At 32.7% G+C, this 25,779-nt stretch overlaps 1 protein-coding gene across 2 annotated transcripts; it reads left to right on the forward strand.

Moving 5' to 3' along the window:
• Positions 1-720: 720 nt before the first annotated feature.
• On the forward strand, positions 721-25,578 carry Smp_123000.1 (putative sno and ski oncogene family; the record flags this gene model as incomplete). Of its 2 annotated transcripts, XM_018795961.1 has the most annotated exons (6): positions 721-2,226; positions 4,537-4,895; positions 8,689-9,512; positions 11,669-12,009; positions 18,733-19,110; positions 23,869-25,578. In XM_018795961.1, 6 exons carry the CDS (start codon positions 721-723, stop codon positions 24,625-24,627), a joined length of 4,167 nt encoding a protein of 1,388 aa, XP_018650222.1. In that variant the 3' UTR covers positions 24,628-25,578. The 2 variants fall into 2 exon arrangements, with proteins under 2 accessions (XP_018650222.1, XP_018650221.1); XM_018795962.1 differs by lacking the exons at positions 18,733-19,110; positions 23,869-25,578 and having other exon boundaries at positions 11,669-12,283.
• Between the last annotated feature and the right edge of the window lie 201 nt (positions 25,579-25,779).

The following is a 25,779-nucleotide window of genomic DNA, read 5'->3' on the forward strand; positions in this document are numbered from 1 at the left end:
CTTTCCCCAGTACTCGCTGAGCTAAATGAAACCAAACTAAGTGAACATCAATACTAAACTTATTATTTGATCGATGTGGTGCGAAAAAGTACTTTAATCTAAAGTGTCTCATAGTTGAAATTTTTCCCACCAGAAGCAAAAAGTAACGTCCAGACAGTGAAAAAAAGACATCACTACGCCTATCTTTAGCGCCAGTAACTACTGTTTCGTGATATTTAAGTGAGGAAACTACTTTGCATGTTTGCTATATAATATCTTGTTTTTGATTGGCTAGCTAGTTAACCAGTCAGAGGTCAAAAAGGGTTCGTTTGTATTTTTATACCTCACCCACTCATTTTACGAAGACACGTCGTATAGCATAACGACTAAGTGAGAAAATTTGAAGGACATGTTTAAGGGCATAGACTAAGATAGACAGACAACAAATCATAATCCAGAACATAGCCACGCGTGTTCTCTTACCAGCCCCACGTTCGTTTTGGGTGTGTGACCTGGTATGTCATACTCACACCCCTCCATGGCCGTCTGTGATCCGTGTTTTTATTGTAGACAGGTATCTGTCAGAAGCGTTTTTTTTTAAATAATAGGGTTTGGGGACGTCTGGTCATTTTGCTTCGAAATGTTTTGTGGGAAAGCATTTGATTTGGTTCCATTTATACTTGTCCGTTCAAACTGCTGAACATTCCTATATGATATTACACTATTTTTTGGACGTACGTTATGGCGTTCCCTCTTCCCAATAATCCGTATTTCTCAACATCACCTCTGGCAGATGTGGCAGAATTCAGACAGAATCTGGTGTCACGAATTTTCGGAAGACCTCAGGACTATGATCTTTCGCTCGCATCATCCCAATCACCTGAACTACTTCGTAGATCTGATCTTGTAAATCCCCAGAAAACTCTGTGTACACCTAACAATTTATTAAATTCTCCAGGTTGGTTTCAGCATGCTCTTGCATCCAGTCTTCAAATGGGTCTTTTGTCTCTACCACGGTACATGCTCAAGGATATTTACTTACCACCTTTACCTTCCCAACCTCTTAATATGAGGTTGCCCCGAGCTACGAACATTCATGCACCTTTTGAACCATCAGTTCCCGAAGTAAAACCAAAGATCACTAGTAAATGTACATCTCGACCAGAACATTCTCGTTCCTCTTCAGTTAATGATTGTGAGAATTTCTTTACTTGTCATCAACCTACAGTTCGGCCTACATTAAAAAGACAATCAGAGAGACCAAAGACAAATTGGGGTTCAAATAATGCATCTAATCCTCTTGCGTCAATTGAATCACAAGATACTGGGACTTTAGTTCCCAGTCTCATTGACGGTGAAGTCATAATGGGATTTAATGTTTGGGGCGAAAAACGATTATGTTTACCACATTTATTTCGTTTTGTGCTACACGATGTGGATTTACAGATCATAGATAAGGCATGTACAAAGCTTCAAATAGCATGCACAACGTGTACCCCAGCTCAATTAAGTCTGTTACATTCACGCCAAATACTTCCTCGTACTGTCGGTAGCTGTGGTCTAATTCGTAAAAGCGATGCAGAAAGGTTGACCAAGTATATTCGTCATCAAAATATGTGTCTGGAGGGATCCAATTGTGAAGAGAGTTCACCATGTAAATCTCCAGTTAATCCCTGTATTGATGAAGATGCTGAAATTAAAACTACTAGTGGTATGGGCTTTCTTAAGGATCATCGACAACTGAGTCCTGTCTCAACTGACACTTCTAAATCAACTAAATCACTAGATAATGCGCAGTCGTCAGATCGTTTAGATTCCGGTCATGATGAAAACCAGCCTGAGAATAATTGTAAAAATTCTGTGGAATCCAGTGTTATTCCAGTAATACATGAATGTTTTGGACGACAATTGGGATTAATATATCCGAATATGTATAAGGAACCTTATTCAAAATGTATCAAATGTGTCACATGTTGTCGATATTTTTCTCCTGAGCAGTTTGTTGGACATACACATACCGTCACTGAAGTCGATAATTTAAACCATTGGGGTTTTGATTCTACCAACTGGCGGTGTTATCTTCGTTTGTACACGGGTCGTCGGTTAAATGTGAATGTTAGTTCTATTCTTTCCAATATTAATACTGTGCGTGGTCATGAAGCTGTTGGGAAATCTAATACCAAAGAACCCGTGGTTGCCGTGGACGCTCATCGTCGACTGGAAGAATTCAAAATTAAGTTTGCACAGGTCAGTTTATTTTTGTATTCGTTTGCCACATCAATGTCTAATTAGTATATCATATTGAACGTCCAATCACGTGAAACATTCTCGATCATTTTTGCATGAATATCTCAAAGTATCTCTTGCTGTTCATTATACCCTCATTCATTTTCCTCATACGAAAGTTTTCTTTTCAGCCTACATTAAAAACAAATTCCTTTGTTTTCTGCAAATCCATTTTCTAGGCATTAAGGTTTTCCTTTAATGTATGCCGCCTTTAAAATATAAATGATTATGGCGATTTGGAACGGTATTTTGCTATAATTTTCGAGTTGATTTCTAATTAATGTTTATTTTATCTCTACATTTCACCCCCGTCTTTCCTTATCCATTCGGATTCATTCATAATTTAGCTTCGCCCATCACGTCTCTCACTACTTACTAGGGTCTGTGTTACTTTCATATATTTAGTTGTACATTATTCATCAATGTATTGATCCGTTGTTCCATAAATTAATGAAATTAGCCTGAATATTTGCGACAACAGTGATTTTACCTTCTCAATAACAGTCGTTGAGTCACTTGTATTATTCTTACTGGGTACCGTATCCTGATATGGTCCTAATCATTTTAGAATAAGTTCATTTTGACCATTAACTTCGTGCAACATTTTCGATCCTCGAAATTATTAAAATTTTCATTATATCTCAAAACGTTAATGTTAATTATATCAAGTGGTAGTTCTCCACGGCGATCAGACGAGTTTCAAAGTGTTCACTTGTGACTTTCACTTAATTTCATCTTTAAAGTCTATTCACAGAGCACTTATCTAACGAGGAAAGACATTTACACCCCTCCTCAGTACGTACATTATTTTGTAAGACTACATAAATTGCTAAACACTTATGATGCATTAGCTATATATTTCAGATGAAGCATTTATTTCAAAAATTATTTCATAAACGATGAGTACGTCAATTTCAGTTGTCATTTGTTTCGACATTAGTTCCAATCAGATCTTCCCCTCGAATAATTCAGTCTTATTATTATCTTTCACTGAATAATACCATCTATTAAGAGAACTAACAAAATTGTCCAAGTTTTCAAATTTTATTTTGTATTTTTGTTCTTACATAACTAATAGGTCTTTATTTATTCTTTCTCGAGTATTGTTAGACTTCAACTTCTTGTCGAAGCTTAATAATATTCGTTTATTCTTATTTGAATTTTTCGGTGATTGGGTTACGAGCTGAATTAGTAATGTTGTGAATTGATTATAGTCATACATAAGTATCGTTAGATGCCGGCTCAGCAGTCTAAGAGTTAAGCGTTTGCACACGAGGCCCTGGATTCAGTTCCTGCATGCGGGATCAGAAATACACACCTTTGAGGATTCTCATGCTAGGGCCAAATGATTATCCAGTTCTTTCAGATTTTCAATGGTTGTCTAACTTGGGTTGATTCACAATTTCACTGAAAATTTAATTTTATTTAATTCAGTCTTGGGTAGTATCATGTAAACATCTCGTTTTTTTGTTGTCAACCAGTATAGAAACCTGAAACAATGTACTTTAAATTAATTTTACAATATCCATTGTGTTGTTATCACGGCATATTACATGTAATGTACATTGCTGATTATTATCATAGGAACTACTCAAAAACTATGAATCCATTCTCCCTTTCAGGATGGCTAATATTTCTTGATAAGTAGCTTGAAGTTTAATATTACCGATATCTTATTAAGGTTTCAATGTTTGCTTATTTGTAACAGATTTTATATTAAGTATAAGTAAATATCTTTCTTACTGACTGTAGCAGTATGGAATAACTTTGAAACTATTAAATTATTGCCATCAAACGAGTAAAATATAAACCTCATGAATTCATCATCTTATTGTGATTGACCATTCTTCTGGAAATGTACTAAACTTCTGTAAAATGCTTTATTTATAATTTTTATCATAATTATTCGGAATTTTTGAGTGTTTTTAGTTATAAAATTCTGGTAATTTGTTCGGATTATTCGGATATCTCCTACAAGTCCTTTTTTGTTGTTGATTAGAAAGCTAATACAAGTCGATGCTGAAGTTTGCATTGGACAGACTCTGAAATATTCTGTCTATAAAATTCCCATATAAATATGAGTGTATGGCAGTTCGAATGTTTTAACATGTTTAATTATTAGTTTGGAACGTTTTTCTTGTTAGGTAGGGTTATTTTTAAAAGTATTCACCATCTGGATATGCGAATATTGTAGACTAGTGAAAAAAGCTAACTACATACACGAATCCACACTAATATAATGAACCACTTTGTTTTTCTGTTATACAACAGCCTATTAAACTACCCCCATCCCTAGGTGCAGCTTTACGAAGTGTAGGATTATGTGCATCTGTGGCTCCATTTCCTGCTGGTACAACTAACTCACAGCGTTCTCAAACTTCTGAAGCTTCCATATGTGAACAAATTTCAGCCCTGATACGAAAAACTAGTCAGTCGAAAACTCATCAGTTCCTCCCTATACGGCCAAATAAAGCACTTGACCAGACAATAATCAGTACTTCAAGTAATTCAGCCCCAAATCAATCTTCCCCTTCCAATATGATACTACCCCAGCTAACACTGCGTCGTCTATGGGCACCAAACGATGGTCGAATTAAGCTTCCACCTCCACCTAGGTTACTGACAAGCTGGTAAGTTCATAAATCCATCATATAGTGATACATGTTGAATAATGCTTTTCCTATTCTTTATTTATAATCGATTCACATGGAAGGCAAATACAGTTCTAAATATATTATTCATGTTATTTTTCTGTGTCCAAAGATAACTTGTCTGATGATATATGTATATGGGTTTTATATATTCCTGTAGATGTTAATTTGGGCTCTTCTTTGTTAGTTTGGACGCTTCTAACTTTGACCTCATTTTTGGGATTGTCTTTGTTAGATGTCACTCTTTATTTACACTATTGTTACCTTTGCATCAACAAATGAGGACAAGTCGTATGTTCATCGTAGTTTTAAACTAATTGTATTCCTATTGTCTAGCTGTATGAATGTACTTTTCAATAATCTCCCATGTTTGATAGTATGACCTTGTAATTTTCTCTAGGAAAATGGTTTAATATATATATATATATATATATATATATATATTATATATAAGACCATTTTCCTTCCTGTTTTGCTTTTGCAATAAACACTGCCAATATATGACTATGTTGGATGAGTGTTTTTAGAGACATGTTCTACCGAATGTCATGACTTGAAAATGTTAAATTTAACAATTTACATGACGTAGTTTGAATAACATTCTCTGAACGACACTTAAGTTTAGGTTAAATCTGTTCCTATTAACTTTCTGTTTAAAATAAACATCTGTATACATTAAATTAGTCTATTTCTTGTGTTTATTTAGTGGATCAAAACATTGAGAAATATAAATGTATGTAATATTGATGTAAATTCATCACAGATCCAGTCATACAATGAAGGAATATTAATATAACAGAAAATGTCTGAACTACGATAAAGTCAAGTTCTAAAAATAGACTATCCTATCAAAACAACATTAATTGTTGTTTCGATGGCGTTGTTTAAATTTTATAAACGAACAGAATTAATGAGGAAATTCTGTGTTGATCTTTTATGAGCCCTAATCGATTAATCGGTAGTGAATTTTGCTACTAACCTAAGGAAAATAGCTACTTACAACCATAATTTCTGTTTCTTCCTCTCCTTGTTAGGCACAAATACTTAAATAAGTATCTCTCTCTTGGAGACTTGGTAACTTGATATGAAAAGTATTTATGTTGTCTTTTGTCCCTAATATTTCACGTTTTTTATTGGTTCTTTAGTGATCTGAAACTTTAAATCGAACCATCTCTATTTATGTTTTGAGGGAATTCATTATGCTAAGTTAACGAAATAAAGACAACTTTTTTATGGATTTATGTCATCCAACTTCGGGACCTGATATGATGGAACATCTGTATATTAATGTCTAATTTTTTGTAGTTATGGCATTATTTAAATAAAATATACTAGTTGTTAGGTTAAAGGCAAGTGTTTACGTGATTTACAGTTCAAGATAGGAAATATAATATGATCAAATTATCATCCGATGTTTATAATCGATCTTAAACATAATGGTCTGACATTTACTACTAGCCAAAATGAGTAGTTGACCACTTCGACTAAATAGAAGGTCCATACAAATGGAGGTAAAGTAAATAACAGGTTTTTCATTTGTTTTGAAGTTGAGCCTATGAGTTATGCCTCTGCACATATTCTTCTGACATAATTAGACTTATCAGATTAATTAGATTATAAGTACATGAACAAACAATAAATACGTAAATCCATTACAGCTTACTAATATGTGTTATGTTTAATTTCAGTTAAATCATGGAGAAATATTCGGTTTGAGTTATTTCTAAGAAGGAAAAATTTGATTAAACATGGTTTTCTACCTCAAAGTTTATAGTTACTTTCTATTGCTTAATCATAAATTTGTCATACAACGTAATGGTTACTATATTCATTAGAATATTATGTGATAAGTAAATCAAATTACTGCTCTGCTTGTTACAAAATATTGATTCTACCTGCCAAGTAGAAGCTGGAATGAGTATATCATTACCAACTCATATAGTCCCATTCTAAAAATTTGTGTTTGTTCACTCTAAATTGGAAGCTCATTAGTAGATTTAAGTTGGGTTCTTGTTTTCGGATGAAATATAGTTGGAAATAAAACTTAAAAATTGTTATCCTCTGGTACTGTCATTAAATAGCATGAATTAATTGCCGATACTATTCACTAATCATTTGAAAATGTACTAAATAGACCAAAAATCATTCAGCTTTTAAACAAGAAAATATCGGTTTCCGCACACTGAACATGATATTCATTATCACATTCACTGTTTTAATGATAATGTAATTACCGAACTATTATTTTGATGTTGTGTCGCTTAACACGATAATTTTAAAAGAAATGTAACTTGTTTCCGCTAAGTTGTTCTATACACTTAGTTTCGTTACTGACAGTTTTTACTTTAATGATCTGGCCATCTAGTAGGCATTAGTTAAATTAAGTGTTCAAATTAGATTATTTCTTTTAACCCATACGGTATTGTGTTTGTTACTGACTATATTTGAAACTGAAATTTCTACTTTTTAGGTAGAATCATATTAACTGGGTGCATTAAATATGATATAGTACAGAACACTATTTCATTTAAATTCATTTTTGGAATAATCTCAGTATTATAGGTCTTGGATATTTCTTGAATTTCACTCGTTGACTTTAACACTACATTCGAATTAATATGACGTTGCATTGTACTGAGATAGTTTCAAGATTTTGATTTTATTTCCATTTCCAATAGCTTGGTAATAGTTGGGTTGCAGTTATTTACTTTGTAACTGAGACGTATACTGATTTTCTTATTACCACAAATATGTTGGGTTTCAAAATATTTAGAGATTGTGTCTGAATCCATGGTTTACTGATGTATAAGTCTTAGACAACTAATAATTATTTGGATTTTTCGCTTACATAAATCATTGCTTTATACGAATATTTTTTCAAAATACATGAAATAGTTGTTGTTGTTAGTGAAAAACCGTACTCATTTATTCCTGTCAGCTTTTCACTACACAAGAACCAGTTGTAAACCAGAAAATGTGAAGCTTTGATCACGGATCGACTTGAGCTAGACAACTTGGAGCGGTAGTTTAATGGTTAAGGGGTTCGAATTTCCTCCACTAAGTTCCAGGTTCGAGCCTAGCTCCATCCGCTTCAGTTTGGGCAACCAGGTAGTATCTTTAGCTTTCACACTTCGATTGTGGCTCATATCCAAGTATCTGGTGAATGAATTAAATTCAAATACTTAAATTTATATAAATTGAACAACTATTAAAGCCGGAGTGTACTCGGAAGCTGTTTCGTTTTAGTACGAAACTCTTAAGCAGTATACTTCAATGAATTTGTTAAAAGTCGTACTCACAAATTTCAGGTCATTTGTTTCAAACCACAGAATTATCATTTAATAGTCTGGATTTCCAGCTTGTTATGCCCAGGTTATAGATTTAGTAAAAAAGTAGTTTATAAAAGCTCAAATTGATTGAAAATGATAGATTACTAGAATGAACATGTACAATATTCCTAGAAGTACTTTATACTTCGTGTAAAAGTTTGGCTCCTTGAGTTATTGACCACTATTTGATGCTGTACAAATTTTTTTATAAACTACCTTGATGCTATATTAAACATACTAATCATTTATTTGGGTTATAAATATTGATATGCTTATTGATTCACAGGGTCCTTTGATTTTCACTGAAGTGATTCATTAATTATCCCCCTTTATATAATTGATCATTTAAATGAAGGAAAACGTTGTGTTATTTGTTGCTCAAATTAATATATTTGTGCATTTCCTTTACCATCTGAATAAATGATTGTTTACTTCTTTTCTAGTGAGATAAAATCTCTACCAGAAAAGTTCCGTACTGGACCTCCATTATTATTGCATTCTCATCGAGTTGTCACTCAAGATGCTGCACATCAATATGATCGTGATTTTATACCAAATGTTTGTCTGAAACCGTTCAATGGGACTGATAGTAAAAACATTGCTAGATCATCATCAAGTCGGAGACGTCGGCATAGGCGTTCACTACGCAAGCAAAGTGAAGGAGATTCTATTCAGGACTCCAGATCCCGTTCTTGCAGTGAATATAGCTCAGGTTCAAGAAGTAGTCGAACTCGAAGTTCTAGTGCTAGCAGTACTTGTAGCAGTCGGTGTAGTTGCAATAAAAATACCGGGAATTCCGATGTCTCAGATTTTCGATGGAATCAAAATAAGCCATCTTGCAATTGTAATCATAATTCTACGTCTCCTAAACACAATACTCACAGAACTTCTGATGGGCTAAAATCATGTGATTCTGTGTGTGTCAAGAAGAATCCTTCCAATTCATGTTCACCTAGGTTACCTAGAGCACGTTCACTCAGCGGAAGTGTCAACAAATTAAAAAGACTCCGAAGGACATCTTCTTGTCCAGTGTTTTACTCCATTCAACAAACAAACACTCTGAATAACATTGAATGTTCTGATGATAAGCATAATAGAAGAAAGTTGACGAACCCAACATCAACTTTTAAAGCATATCAAAAGAAATCTGCCCCACCTCAAATGGATAAAAGTGGAATTAAACAACGGTGTAAAGCAATGGCTGCCGCACGTGCTGCACAAGGTGCAGCTAGTCGAACTGGCCCAGGGTTATGGGCACGACATTTTAGTAAGCGTGTTATTCTATTTTTACTTGATGCTAGCTGTCCACTCATTGATGATGACTTCTTCAGATCGATTATAGTGTATGATCTTATACGTTTTCGAACCACAAGCTACCTGTTTTAAGAACTAAATAACGGTATATGTGATATACATTTGTTTAATTAAATGTAATTATATGTAGATAATTGAAGAAAGCTAGGGTTTGTATTATTTCTTTTACGGTATTGCTTTTATTAAACTGGACCAGTTGTCCACTAAATTGGTTTTAAATTCAAGCTAACTTAACTGGGTAAAATGTAATATTCTATGGATTTTAAAGTTTTGTTCTTGAAACTGAAATTTTCGACTTCATTAATATTATATTGCGAACTATTAACTGCTCTTCATACTACTATCTAACAATTAAACTCGAATATAACACTATCATAATTATTGATCAGTCTTCTGTCTAAAGGACACAAATCATAAACCATTGTCTCACTGGTCCAAAGTTTTATTTTATTTTCAGCATTTGCTGACAAGTGTTAAATCATCAATTCAAAATATTTAGGTCTGTAAAGCTAAATAGTACAGTTAATTGTTATAGAATAGTTATAGCTCATAGGCACTTTAATAAACCGATCAAATACTCATATGGATTACTCTAACAGTTATGGATCCGAAAATTGATTTAAACCGTCGAAATAAAGTCACTGCACTCAATAGTGCGTACTTACTTTTTACTGCACAGTAAAGTTGTAGATACCAATCTTTTTCAAAATCACACTTTAAGTAAATGTTAAATCAATACTTGGGTTTTTTTAAAGAAAAAAAACTATTTTATCCTACTTGAGAATATGAATATTGATTTCATTTAAGCACATGACAATGATTGATAGATAAAATGCTTAAAAAAGTCTGCAGTAACTGTTTGACAATCAGATAGAGACAAACTGGTCTATCGCGTCTGTCTCCCTGTTTATTTCTCAGCCAGAGAGAATAAATTATGCTTCTAAAGGATGTTTGTTAGTAGTGATGAGGGATTTCAAATTTAGTGATCCCTTATTCCTCTTGATTTGTTTCCTTTTACTATCTTGTGTTTCAATATGGAGCTGTGGTATATTAGTTAAAACGCTTATATTTAGAACTCTAGATCGTAGGTTCGAATCCCACTAATTATAATTAAATGAACGAGATTTGAAAAGACGCTAAATTAAAAAAAGTCGGATGTTCACCACTTATGTACAAATGAACCCCTATTGTTTCGTTCCTGCGGTGGTACATTTTCTGACTTTCTCATCCACAGTCTCTGGCTACGGCTTTCCATCATCTTAATGACTGTTTTGCAAATGTACAGTTCTGCAATGAATTGAAGCATTAATTTGATACACTTAAGGGTTTCTCCTAATTCTCGTCCCAATCAACATCGTTACTGAAGTAAATTCTGACTAGACACGAGTAACATATATCACAACCATCCTAATTCACATAAGTTTATCGACTTGGAATCCTTTTGTCCGGGACACATGTGCTCAATGACTCAATAACGTTGTTTATTCATTACCTGTAAGCTCTTCATCTTAATCACGTTGAAAGTCATATACTGAATGGTGTAATATTGCTTTTCTGATTTGGTTCTTGATGGCGAAAGTTGTAGAAGTTATAATAAGACTATTGAAACATAATTACTTTCATGAGATGCCCTTAGAGATTTCTAGTAAATTGACATTTCAATTCATTCAAATTGCTTAATTATATGCAAAGCTGGTTATAAAAGTAACTTGTGAAAAATGACCAGTACATTTCTTACCTAATGACAACCAAATAAGGTTAAGTAATTGCTGATATGTGTTCGGTAATCTATCACTTCATCGATGATTATCACTCTAGGAAGATGTGTTCAGTAATCCATACTGCACTAGTCACCTTTCCTGGGTGACTATTAAAACCTCTTAGAAAAAGTCTTATATAACACTAAACCAACATTTTTAAATTGGCTATCTCGATAGCAAAGAATTGTAGAATCGCGTTTTTTAGATATACTCTTTGGTATCATATTTTTCAAAAATCTCTAGATTTCCGTTTGTCGCTTAGTGTCATTCTGTATTATAATGAATGAGAATAACTAAATTCTGAAATATTTATAACGTTTCACATTTTAACTGTTATTTGTTGTTACAGTTAATGTACAGAATTCTAGTGGAGATTCTATGAAATTACCAAATGCTAGACGATCTGCGCCTCATACAGTCGATACTCATAATCCTTATTCAAATCCAATGAATAATACCCCAGTATTAGTGACAAATCCAATGAAAAATAGTCTACCCGCCGCAGTTTTAGCTTTAGAAGCGATTTGGGCAGATTTAGTTCGACTTATCAATGAATATACAATTGCAGTTGAATCAAGATCTGGTGTGGATGCAGCACGTCAAAGACTGTTTGAGCAATTCATATCTATGCAAACATGTTATGCTACACATATAGCATCATTGATGGATGAAAATCAAAAACTCCTTGAGGTAATATTTTAATATTGTTTACTACCGTTTTTTAATCATTATACCTGCTCATTAGTAACAATGCGTGTATTCAACCCATTTTACTTTATGTCTCGTATTGACAAAGTAAACAATGTAATCCTGTTAGTAATATCCTTGTGAACGAAGACTTGGTGGAAAAAACAAATTTATGGTTTAATACAAAATTATAGCGTGTTCGTAAAATATGAAAATCATACATTAAATACATCATTTGCACATCTTCCATCTATTGTCTGTTACAAAATTCATCGTTCCTTCATTCCTGCTGTTATTTTGACTGCTTTTAGTTTTCTGCTCTCTTCTCTCCATTTCAATCCTCTCAATCTCCTGCTCCCAGGCATTCAGCTTTCGAGTGGTGCTGCATACTACTTATATCTGTCAACACAAGTAACACACCACAATGTTAACTTCAGACATCATGATATAGTCTCATCCCTTGTCGAAAATCCTTTTCTTTTCGTCCGCATCAGTGTAACGATTCATATATTGACAAATGGATAGTGTTTCGCAGCGTTTTTCTTAGTCACCTAGGTTGATGAAGTATTATCATCTCATCAACTTCATTGTTGTCTCTTTAGTATTTTATATCTTATTTTCTTCAGTGCTTTCGCTTTATGCTAACAACACTTCAGAAGCACTTTTGATATTAAAATACTGGGGCTTTACAGCTTAGGTGGATACTTTATTAGTGATGGGTTCTCTGAGCTAGATTTGATTGCTAGGCTTTGATTGTCGTTCTAGAGAACATCAGCAGCACCTAGTTTACGAAGTAGACTGTAATGACAACATAACTTCACCAAAGAACTCCATGTCAAATGTTTGTGACCTATAAATATTTTCTATTTTTCTACTCCATGTTCCATGTAATTTAACCATCTTTTGATAGGTGAAGAATGATCTCAGTTGAGAAATATTTCTATAGTTACGAAATTGTTTCTAATTTTTGATTAGAATGAAGTGAATATGGAAATGGTTGTAATATGGATCCATGTACTAAGCTGTGGAAAAGTATCTATTATTTGATCTCTTATTTTATGCAACTAGACTCTTGAATAATACGTAAAATTCATAGCTCTCCAAAAGGAAATATTTACCAGTAGATCTGGTGAAGTCGTTGAATATCTGTTTCTTCGAAGAACTGAATTACAGTTCTTTGGTACATAAATTTTTATTGATTAAGACATCTCATATTTTATTTTTCTATACTGTTTTCAGTTAAGTAAGCATATTATTCAGGGCGAGCATCTTTACCATTAACATAATACAATTAATATGACATTCAGATAAAATAAGACAATCTACTTGGAATTGGAATGAGTACTTCCTTGTAGATTATTAAGTGGATGATTTTATTGCATAAACTGTAACTACGTGTTTGAATCATTTAAATAACTAGTTATTCAAATTCATTAACGCAGTGTGTCTTTTTAAATCAATTGATTTTCACTGCATTGAATAAGTAAGTCCTTCAATAAGTGTTGGGGATGTTAGATCCCCAAAACTCACTTGGTAAATACCTGGTACTAATATTTGGCTTCATGTAGTTTATTTTATAATATTATGTCCTTAGCTATACGATTATTGCCGAATACGATTGCCAATTTAGATACGCTAACCTATACGAACAAACTAATGACGCATACACGAGTACGGGCAGCCTAGAGTTCCGGTTGGGCTTTTTTCCTCATAGCCCTGCCTGTTAAGTCCAGAACGCTAATCTCAGCCTCCGCGATACGAATCACATATTTCAAACATAATGGGTTTATATACAAGCAAAATCAGACCACATCACACTATAAAATAGAAAATAAGATTTATACAAGATCAAGCCAAAAGTGGCTGTGATTGTGAGAAACTGTGAATAATAGATTGAGAATAACTTCAGAGTAGTAAATCATATAACAGTAACCAATAAGTCAATTAAGAGCTTATAATAAGAGGAATATAAATATATATAGTTTAGTTACTTAACAATAAAAATATGTATAGTATTAGTCCATAAATAGATTTTAATAGTTACTATTCATTATTCTCGTCGTGATATAATAAATTCTTATAAAACTACGTTTATGTGTAATGAACTGTTTCAATGGATGTATTCTTAGAAGTCGAGTTCAACAGATAGTGCAAACGTTAAAAAGGAGTAAGCTTCTCAAATTTCCTCCTTGGATTAGCTAACAGCCTGTCCTGTTGAGATACATGTTTGATTATTGTTGATAGTTGTACCATTATTCTCTAGTTAATTAGTTTGATTACTCTTTTGCCTTGATCTGATATTTGATTTTGTAGCCATTTATTATTTTTCTCATTGGTTAATAAATTGGATTTATCTCAGTACTTCTGTTGATTGTTATATCTCATTGAGTACACTGAACTGAAAGAATTCATCCTAGTAAAAAGTATCAGGTTAAAATATTAGTATAAACTCATTTTCCTACAAGGTTATGGTGAAACTTCGCTGGTTTAAAATGATCTAAAATCACATAAATGAAGAACTACACCACAGTGTCATTTAAAGTGATCTACAGATATTGTTACTGTGGTCACAAAGTATGTTGTATTGTTAGACTCGTATGATCATCATGCGAAAGCATACTCTTACTGCGTAAAATTCACATTCAATGCTTTATCATGCGGAAAACTTCTAACCTGTAAGAGTTATAATTTTCCAAGAAAATGTAGATCTGTTTATATTTTGGTCTAAATAAATTTGTTTTTTGGCATTTATAATAAGTGACTTCCTTTAAAAAGAATTATTAAAAACACTAGTTTAATTTATTATTATAAACGATTTGTGTATCTGAAATCCAGTTCATTAAGACCTGACTAGAAGAAAATTTTCTCTGACCATTATTCAATCTAGACAAGCTTAAAGTAATCAGTCTATCTTGTTGTATGTGTTTGAAATCTCTAGCACATGTGATAATTGTACACATAGACACGAAAAGTGATGCATTTGTAAACATGTATTCTTATTTCTTTTTTTGTTGACATTATAAGCGAGTTAAGTTGTTATTTCGTTGCAAATTGCTTGTCTTTGTTACTCTGTACCTAATTGATATCTTATCCATGAAGAAGGACATTACCCAAGGGTTTTTCTAATTGTTATATATTCACATTCATTTAGTAATTATATGTTTATTGGTTCATGCTGTATGGATGTAGCTTAGTTAGTTGTTTTATATAATGGGCGGTTGTGCTTTAGGTGGCAATTTTTTCCCTATTTACAGCTGTTGTTTGTGGCTGTCTTTTATTCTAGATTTTAGAGATTGATATCTGCAATAACAATATTAAAAACTGTGACATCCTGGTTTTCCTTCCTGTCTTATGTTTTTGTCTTTTCTGTCCATCAGTTAGAACTGCATCCATTTCATACATTCTCATTTTATATCTAGGTTTTTTCTGAATGATATACATTTATTATAGATTCACACTTACTGGTGAATATATATTCAAGCCAACCATATTTTTGTTCGAAACTACATTTTAACAATAACAAGGGTGTATATTTTTCTTATTTCTTTCACAGCTTTGTATGGTTTTTTTTCTTTTAGACTAGTACTGTTCATGTTAAAATACATTAAACGATCGGTTCCAGTGACTTGTATGCTAGAAAATCGATTAGTAACTATGGGCTTGATAACTCATATCTTATCAGTACTCAAGTTTCCCGTTGTCAGTCGTCATTCTAGACATGGTAACCAAGGATATTTTGAGCTTGGTTTAGCTGAGATATTTGGTGGCCAGTTAATATAATGAGGAAGAAATTGTTTCGTATTTCATTTCCATGATGAAGAAACTGGTTATTCTAGAACTGAAGTGAAATAGTTTTATCAGTACAGAGATTACTAGTTTTCATATTATATAGTTTAACCGAACAAGATAGCAGAACAAATGTCAGATGTAGATTGACCTAATAACGGTTTAAAATTCTGAATATCCAACAATTTAATTATTTTTAGTTTTACATCACAGACTCACCTTAGTTTCACAATTAATGGGAACCAAAAAGCACTTGACAGCTGTTTTCTACTTGTATAAAACTTAGTAGTCAGTTATCATTATCGCACGACCATTATGCATTCATTGATTGGTATTTATATCATGGTCAACATAGTTGGACTACACTGATTGTATTACAATTTAACATGATAGAAAAAATATGAATAATAGATTATAAACTAAAATGGGAAAAAAAGATCGGAATCGTGAAAAATTTTCCTTTATTGTTTACAATTGGTGATTTATTCTTCTTTTTATTTAGTATATCTGATTTTTCAAAAAAGTAAACTTTTCAAGTGTTGTTTTAGTCGGTAATATCAATTGCGTTTGAATAATTGTTGTACTAAATGATCTAATAGACTAGTTCTTTTTAAATTTAATGTATTTAAACATCATATGATTCAGAAGTTGATATATTAAAGGGGGAAAATAATGTATTACAAAGTATTTCATGTGAGCGGATTACAATCAAAACATAAATAATCGTTTGTTTTTCTTCCTCTTCAGTACTTTATTATTTAACTTTTAAAATACATTAGAATGCACTCAACTGAATATTTTTGTCCAGATAAACTTTAAATAACTCGGTATATTATCGTGTACTTATTATGACTTAAGTTCTATTTGCATAACTTGATTAAAACGGTTTAATATTAAATGATACACACAGATTTTAACAATAAAAGATTGATTAACAGTTGAAGTTAAATATCATTGTTTTCTTGTTTCTCACTTTGTTGTATTATACTTTGTTACTTGTCAATGATTTGTTATTATAAAATGTCTCTTTTGATATTAGATTAGATAATACTTTCTAGGGTAATGTTTTAAATAATTTCATAGTTGAAATCATGAGTCAATTGAATCTAGACCACCATGGAAAACCTGAAAGCACTGGACGACCGTTTCGTCCTATTATGGGACTACTCAGCAGTGCGCATCGACGATTCTGCCCCGCGAGATTCGAACTCAGGACCTACCAGTGAGATAGAAACTCACTGAAGACAATGGTGGATAGTGGCTCAATTTTGTGGATTGGTTGATCGCCTCGCGAGATTCGAACCCAAGACCTACTAGTCTCGCGCCAGAGCACTTAACCGATAGATCACTGAGCCGGCATCCAACGGTGTTAATGTCTAACTTCAACCAATCCACGAAATCTGAGCAACCGTTAACCAATTGTCTTCAGTGAGTTGATATCTCTACAACAGACGTGGTTTGAACTCCACTGGTCACTGCTTCCCACTAGGACTCTAGGAAATATCTCTAGGACGAAACGGCCGTCCAGTGCTTCCAGGTTTTCCATGGTAGTGTAGCTTCAATCGACTCATGATTTCAACTATGAAAATACTGAAATTTCCACAAAACCCCTTCTGGTTTTAAATAATTGACAAGTTAATATTACTTGTCAATATGATATCTTCTATACGATTTCCAAACCAATCTGTACATGGAACTTATTCTTAATTCAGTTAAATCACACATTTACAATTGTTAATTACAGTACAAATAGTCTTGTTGTATAAATTCACATTAAAAGAATTTATTAAGTTGTATTTTAATCTTGTTAAACTCTTTAAAGGAGATGTTATTATCTTATAAATTTGTTAAATATTTTATAAAAAGTAAAAAAAATTTCCAAACTCTTTGTCAAATGGTATCTAAGTTGATCAAAATCATGCGTATGATTGTATTATGTTCTCTATCAAATTGTTCAAATCCTATTGCACATTTTTTAATGTTTCCTTCCCCGAAATTTGTTGTTTTCTTAGGTTAGTATCAATATTCTCTTTGATCAGTGTTTATTCTCTATGCTTTCAATAGTTCAAGCTTTCTAAACTGATTAATTATTGTGTAGTTATTATTTATTTATCTATTTAAACACATAAATATTGGTACATGGGGGCATGAGATACATATGCGCCACACAAATCTCATTTGATTTGTGTGAGGGCTGTGATACTGCCCGGGTGCTCAAACCGAATTTTAATTTACACAAATTGATTGATTGTTGAATCATTATTTTCTGTTGGTTGATTCTTTCTTTTTTAACGAATATTTTACATATTGCTCGGATGACAAAACATTCTTATTCGATCCTCGGAATGGTTAAAGTTTGTTATAATAAAAAGATTCTCATTCTTCATAAATACAATTTGAAAGATTTAGAAAAGTATGCAAAGTATCAAAAATGTTTGCCATCCGATGTCAATAATCTCTGTGTTGTATTGAGAGAAATATTAAGCACTGTAAATTTACGATTAATATACATAAAAAATTAGTTTATGATTAAGAAGACATGAAAATAAACTCAATTTTAGTGTATTTATTTATTTATTTAAACACATAAATATTGGTACAAAGAAGCACCAGATACATATGCGCCGCACAAATCTCATTTGATTTGTGTGAGGGCTGTAATACTGCCCAGGTGCCCAAACTGAAGCAGGTGGTTTTCTTAGGGGCCACACGCGGAGCCTTTGACCTAAAGGTCTGATCCACAAGGCAGTGGAGCATCGTGAGGAGATGCAGTCCTATGGTAGCCGGTGACCAACGATTGATTCAGACGCCATTTGTTTCCTGAGGATACTGGAGCCCATGTGAACCATTGGTTTGGAATCAGGGTTTTCCAACTCCCCTAGGTGGACTTTGTCATTTTAGTGTATAATTATTTTGTTTCATGTTTCTTTTATATTGCAGAAGCTCACGCAAACTCAAGCTCAACTACTACATTGTCAGCCTCAATTACAAGGCTTTGTTACAAATAATAATAATACGTCAATACCAATTATGTCGAATAATGTGCTAATTGCATCATCTCAACCACCACTTCTATCGACAATAACAACTTCATCCACATCAACAAGCTCTACTGGAAATCAGAACCAATTTCACTCTTTTGATACAGAATTAGATAATAGGTCTGGGTTCAATAACAGATCAGATGATATATTGATTCACTCTGCTATCCAAAATAATAATAATGCCAATAATTATGACGGTAACAACAATAACTTGTCTCGTTTATCACGAAATGATTTTTCATCGTTGATTATTGATCCAACACGAATTATCTCTGTGAGTTTCAATTTTATTTCTTATTCAATGTTTGGGTGGATATGTATTTCCTTATAAGTTTCTGCTGACAAATGATTGATAGGCTTTTTTGAAGTTGACTGGACAACTACATATTACTCGGTATGTACTTGAGTGCATCGGAAATCATAATATACTGATCCACTGAAATCTAAAACAATTTATTGATAATGTCCTCATCACAAAGACAGAGCACTTTTATTTTGATCACCTTAGAGGGCGGTTTAGACGGGTAACTTGAAGTCCGAAATTATGCGGAAAGCTTTTCAGTACTTTTTACTGTCAACAAATTCTTCAACCGGCCTTTACTAAGTCAAGTAAAATATTGGATCATATGAAACACAGAAATTTGGTAAGAAACTCATTATCGGACTACATATACATACATGAACATGTTTCATACTGTTCAGTTTGACATTTATATAGACCTAGAAATTTACCATTCTTGTTTTGACTAGAAGTTTGTATATCCATGCTCATTGTAGGCATTTTTATGCCTGTTGTGTTGTGTGTATGCGTGTTTATTATTGGTGTAAAGATATACACACTTAAAAGATTAAATAGTAAATACTCTGTAAACACCAAAATGTACAAACATGAGTTAATTTTTTATGCCATGAATGCTTTATTTCTGTCCATAATTTGTTACAGTTGTTCATACTCACTGATAGATAGATAATCAGATAATCTTTTACTAAATTTACCTGTCTTAATTGATGATTAAAATGTGAGCGCAGTTAGTGCTGTATTTATACTAATGACTTCGATAAAGCTGAACTATACTACCAAGTCAAAGTCGAACATGCGAATCACTGAAAAGTTACGGTGTATATATCAAACAGCAAGTCGCTAAATAATAATGAAATAAGTGGTCTCACCGTGAGGTTGCTGCTCTTTCACTGTATTATGAATAGTTTCACTCTGAAAATATTTTAATTTGTTTAAAAAACAGCTTATTTTTAGGACTATGATTTGAATATAAAGATCAGATTTAAGTGTTAAGGATTCAGGCTTATGGTTCGAGTTAAGATTAGGATTTAAAATTTAGGAACTTGGCGTTACCGTTAGGATTTACGTTTTGATTTAGGTTCAGGGTTGGAATTATGCTTTACGGTTAGATATTACATGTAAAATTATATTTTGTCATTCCCTAAACCTTAAACTCCATTTTAACCTTAAGGCGTAAATTGTAGTCCTGCTGACCCAATACTTTTTAAATAGGTTAGAATGTTCCTAAATTTCACGTCCTGATTCTAATTCATGTATTCTGTATCCCTAATCCTATATGTGATCCCAGCAAAATGAGTCTTTTTCTTTTATTTCTGCCATCTCCTAAATTACTAAAACAGGTTAAGACTCAAGGTCATTCAACGGTATAGTTCAGTTTCACCATTATTTGCAGATTCTCTTCTTAGGTTCGTACTAGCTTAGCTGCACAACTTATTGTAGTATCCTGAGATACCTGACCCAATTTCTTTGTGACTAAGTTTTCTTTGATCCTTTTCCACTCCTATGTCGCTTCATTTCTTAACATGAGATCATTATGGAGTGATTATGAAAAGTTGATCATACTTTGCATTACACTGTCGTACCATAAAATTGTGAATTGAATCAATAACATCAAGCCATAAAATTCATCTTGAAATAACTTTTTGTAAATTAACCTAGAATAATTAAAGTTGACAATACTGTCAGAAAATGTTTTTAGTGTTTCATGGCTTTGTTTAATCTTTTCACGTGTATCACAGCTTCATAAACCTTACATTTTTAGTTTCGTAATATAAATTTTGCAGAAAGTTAGGCTAAACAGATTTGGTAGGACGTAATTTTAACTGCTGGAATATTTATCACCGGATATGTAAGCTAAAGGTCACTTGTTGAAGATCACGTGAAACTGTCTTTAGTTATTTGTTACTAAAGTGGTTAATTAAAATAGTCCAATATAGAGGTCATGTGATTTATTTAAAAACATTTATTTGCATCAATTATAAGTCTTGTGACTGAATATTACTGTGAAATTTTGTTATCATCGAAATAGGTGTGTCTACAATAGTTCTAGTAATATAGTATCTCAATTAGATCTCTCGGTAAATTTATGTTTCTTACAGAAGTATACACCGTATCAGTTAATAGTACTGAACATATGTGGAAATTATATTCTTGATTATAATTTAGGCAAAAAATTAACTGGATTTTGTAAATAACTTCGCTTCACTCCTATTGTCTTTCGTTTATGAAGATGGTGTTTGCCTGTTTCAATACAGTTATTTAAGACAGTTTTAAGGTTAAAAAAATTTTGTAATTTAGGTTGAGCAGAATTTATTTAGATGTGGTACAATGTGGCTTTACTGGGATGACTGGTGGAATGATATATTGGATTAATGTAATTCTAAAAGTCTACAGATTTCTTCCCACTAATTTACTAAAGAAAAACAGTGAAATCAGTTTAGGTATTTTGTTTACTCTGTTTACTTCATCATATAAAGTAAACAGATTCATACGAATTTATTTCCCCTATTCATTGTAAAATGGAACTGATTAGGTATCAGATGAAATAATTATCAACCAAATAGACTAAGTACATATTGAACAATTGAAATAATCCATTTAGTATTGCTTGTTTGAATCTTCCCATCGATGTGTTAGGACTGCAACTGGTCAGTCTCTAATTGGCATATGTGCATACTGTGCGTATTGCCTCGATATAGCCTTAATTCACAAGCATGGTAAGCAGAGATGGATAGTGGCTAGCAGTGGAATCCAGTTTGACGCGCGTTTCGTCCTATTTGGGACTCGTCAGCTGGATGTACCTGCATCTCAGAGTTGATGTTCACTCTGGGACTCGAACCCAGTACCTCGCTTCAAACACCATCGCGTTATCCACTCGGCCACTGAGTCCTGATAGCCACTTGCTTGTGCGATGGGGTGAAGTTTAAATTCATTTAGTATTGCGTGTTTGAATCTTCCCATCGATGTGAATTGAGGCTATATCGAGGCAATACGCTGCTAGCCACTATCCATCTCTGCTTAATTGAAATAATCATTTGTCTATAGAGATATTCAATTAATATATTATACCAGATAGATGAATAATAAAGAGTAAAAATCGATTTCATTAAGCCACTAAATAACTTTTCTTTTTTTCCTTATCATTTTATTTTATTTGTAAAGTTACACTAAATATAGTTGACGAATTAAATTTGAAAAAGTTTAGCGTTCTTTAAGAGCACTGTAGTTCTTATTTTCTTATATATATTTCATTCTCTTGAGATTATTTATCATCATATAAATCAAGTATAGAATGATTCCCTATCAATTATTTGTTCGTTTTCAGGGAGATTATAGTTATAATTCATAATTTCTTCATCCCCTCCACCCATGTCATGTCCTGATAGTAATGAAAACAGTTGATTTGTATTTGAGAGTCAGTAACTGACTGTTAGTTCTAATAATCAAGTTCCTTATACGTATTAGCATGGGGTTGTGGAGATTTCCGAGTTTCAATTGAGATCATGAACCGATCAATGATGTATCACCATAGAAAACCTGGAAGCACTGGACAGCTGTTTCGTCCTTGCATAGGACTTCTCAGCAGCGCGCATTCACTATTCCTCACGCGGAACTCGAACCCAGGAACTTCGGTATCGCGCAAACGCTTAACCTCTAGACCACGGAGCTGGGATCCAATGGTTTTAAAGTTTAATTTCAACGAATCCACTATATTGCGCGATCATCTTCATGCATGTATTAAAATAGGTTAATTCTATATCTCAACTACTGTAACTAAAGCAACTAGGCTTAGGTCCAATTTTCTACCTTAATCAAACTTTTGATTTTCGATTCTTCAAATGATAGTTATTACATGAAAAGATTTGGAATCACTAATATCAAATTCATAATATCATCAGTTATTGATTCTTTATTAAATCGAGTTTATGACTCAATACTCTGACAGTAATATGAGGATGAGACAGGATTTGACTAACACAGCTTTATTTGTTAATGTATTAGCAAATCATCATTCATACTCATTGAACTGTTTTTGTTTTCACTGCAGAAATAATATTTGTTGAACACTGAGCGAATCATACATTAGTCAATTACTTATTATATAAGTTAATTAAATGGCTCAGATGGTACGAATATGACCTATCACTCTACTTAGTAAAGTTACCGAATTAGACAATACTAACATTATAAACTTATATATGTTAGGCTCGTGCTTCAATTCAAATGAGAGAAATATTGAATGGAAATGGAGTTATACTTCGTTGTTTTTTTCTTTGTAAAAGTAAACACCGATTTTTATTCAGGTTAGTTATTATACTTAAGAGAAAAATTTCGGTTGATAATTACTTTTTCAAGGTTTCTCGCCGGTAGATGAATAACAATTATCTTGCTGATTTGTTCGGAATAAAATAGACTGAATAAAGTTGAAGTCAGTTTCATGTTCCAATATTTTCAATATTTCTCATAATATTACTTCAACTAAAATGACAATTGAATTTTCAGTTATTAGTCCTGAATAACTCAATCTGTACCCGATAAATCACGTACTCAAGTCACTACAGTTTGACAAATCAGCTTATACATTTTTATCTTATTCAACAGGTACTGTGCATAACTTTTATCACATTAATATGAATGTATTAACTGCTCTGCGTTATATTTATATACAGCTTCTACCTAACATACATCTATGAATAGCTTTTATTATTTGTTTTTTCTCGCTCTCTTCAGTCACTTAATAAACTCAAATCGATGAATTCTGGCGATGAGACACATTTGAGGATTGCTTCTGCCATGAATAAAACTGCTTCTGTTACTTCTAATACAAATCATAAACATCAATTCACTTCGAATAATTCTATGATTGACCCAGTCAATTCATCATCTAGATACCCAACTACCGCATCATCTATGCTATCTTCAAATTTAAAGCGTAAAATTGATTCGTCAAATAATTTGGATTTTGATACTCATCGTTCAATGTCATCATCACTGCCTGGTGTTCAGGATCGTTTAGATTCTAACGTTTGTCCTGAAACTCTGCAATCATCCAGTAATCCAAGTCCTCTAGAAGGTGGACGTAGTCATAGTTCATCTACCCCAACAGCTTCCGAAACAGATAGTTTCACAAGGGATCCCGTTGATGATCCAAGTGAAGAGATAAATCACTTAGAATTTCAAAATCCAAATCCTCGTATAAACATTGAAGGTGATACAAATGAGTCAAGTATATGGAAAAAAGCTTTGCAAACGTTAGATAAATCTCCAATCTTATGGGATCAACATCAGAACCCTGTCAGAAATCTTAGCGATTTAACTGCTAATTGTATGGGTAAACATCGTGACACATCACTACTAGATACAACACCGCCCAATCAGACTATTTATTCACATCAACCAAAAAAGCGGCGTACATTAAATAGTCATATATCTACCGCTGCAAACAGCAACATTAATAATGGTAATAGTAATAATAAATGCAACAAATAAACTGCTCACGCACACTTTTTTCCTCTATCATTAAGACAACTTTGTATCTTCCTCATTTACACACGCACATGCACTATTATGTGGCTGAATTTTTGTTATAACACATGTGCATAGAATTTCACAAAAGATGACCATTTATCATGACAATAACAAAACACTTTCGACTGAGATATTTCTCGCCTCCCCTTCTAACTGATCACACGCACACAGATGCACTCAAATTTATGCGTGTTTGACTGGAATTATTTCCTATTTTCTTTTTCATATCTATTCATCTTCGTGAAACAAAACTGCCATATTATTATGTACGAATAAAGCTACTCTCGATCCATTCACTGTCTACGACTGTGTGTGTAAGAGAGAGAAATATGAATGGGATGCAAAATTCTTAGAAAAGATTATCTCCATTTTTATTACTTGTTTCCTCCTTTTACACTGTGATCCTACTTTTGTGATGATTTAAATAGTGAAATAAAAGAGCGAGGAATAAGTCCTGACCTGATCTAGCATTTTTTCCTCAATAAAAGACATAAATGTAAAGAATAAATAAGCAGGATAATGAAGGAGAAAATGGTTGTACACATGATTCCTCAACATTTTAATAATGTAAATTTGTGTGCAAAAATGTAAGCTGATCGCCTCTCAAATTCTTCAGTGGTATATTACTAACTGGTACCATTAACACAACAACCACTGCTACCAAAAATTAAAAACTTGTTTTCTGTTTGAATATTTTATTCGCTTATATTATGCGTGCGTGCGTATGTGTATAGATGATTTATTTTCTCTTCTTAATATTCACCTTCATGTTTTTCCCTTTTTCTCTTCATTTCTTGTCCTTTATTATCTCAGATTCTCATTCTGAACTATTATAATTGGTTTATCTGTACACACACACACACATACATGCTCCTTGATTGAAACTCACATAAGGCGGTTGTTAACTCTCCTAGTTATCATTTCTATTGTTTTGTCATTATTTTCTCAAGGAAATGTTTTTTTTTTGTTCTAAAAACACAAACTCAGATGGATTATATTGTTATATTAATACTATTATTATTATTGTGCATTTCGTTGAAGTTTTTTTTAATTCTCTTAGTGTTTTTACCCTTCTACTTTGCGCCACTTCATTACGTAAATTTAATTTTAAAT

The sequence above is a fragment of the Schistosoma mansoni genome, chromosome 2 (assembly GCF_000237925.1).
Source record: "Schistosoma mansoni strain Puerto Rico chromosome 2, complete genome".
NCBI lineage: Eukaryota > Metazoa > Platyhelminthes > Trematoda > Strigeidida > Schistosomatidae > Schistosoma > Schistosoma mansoni.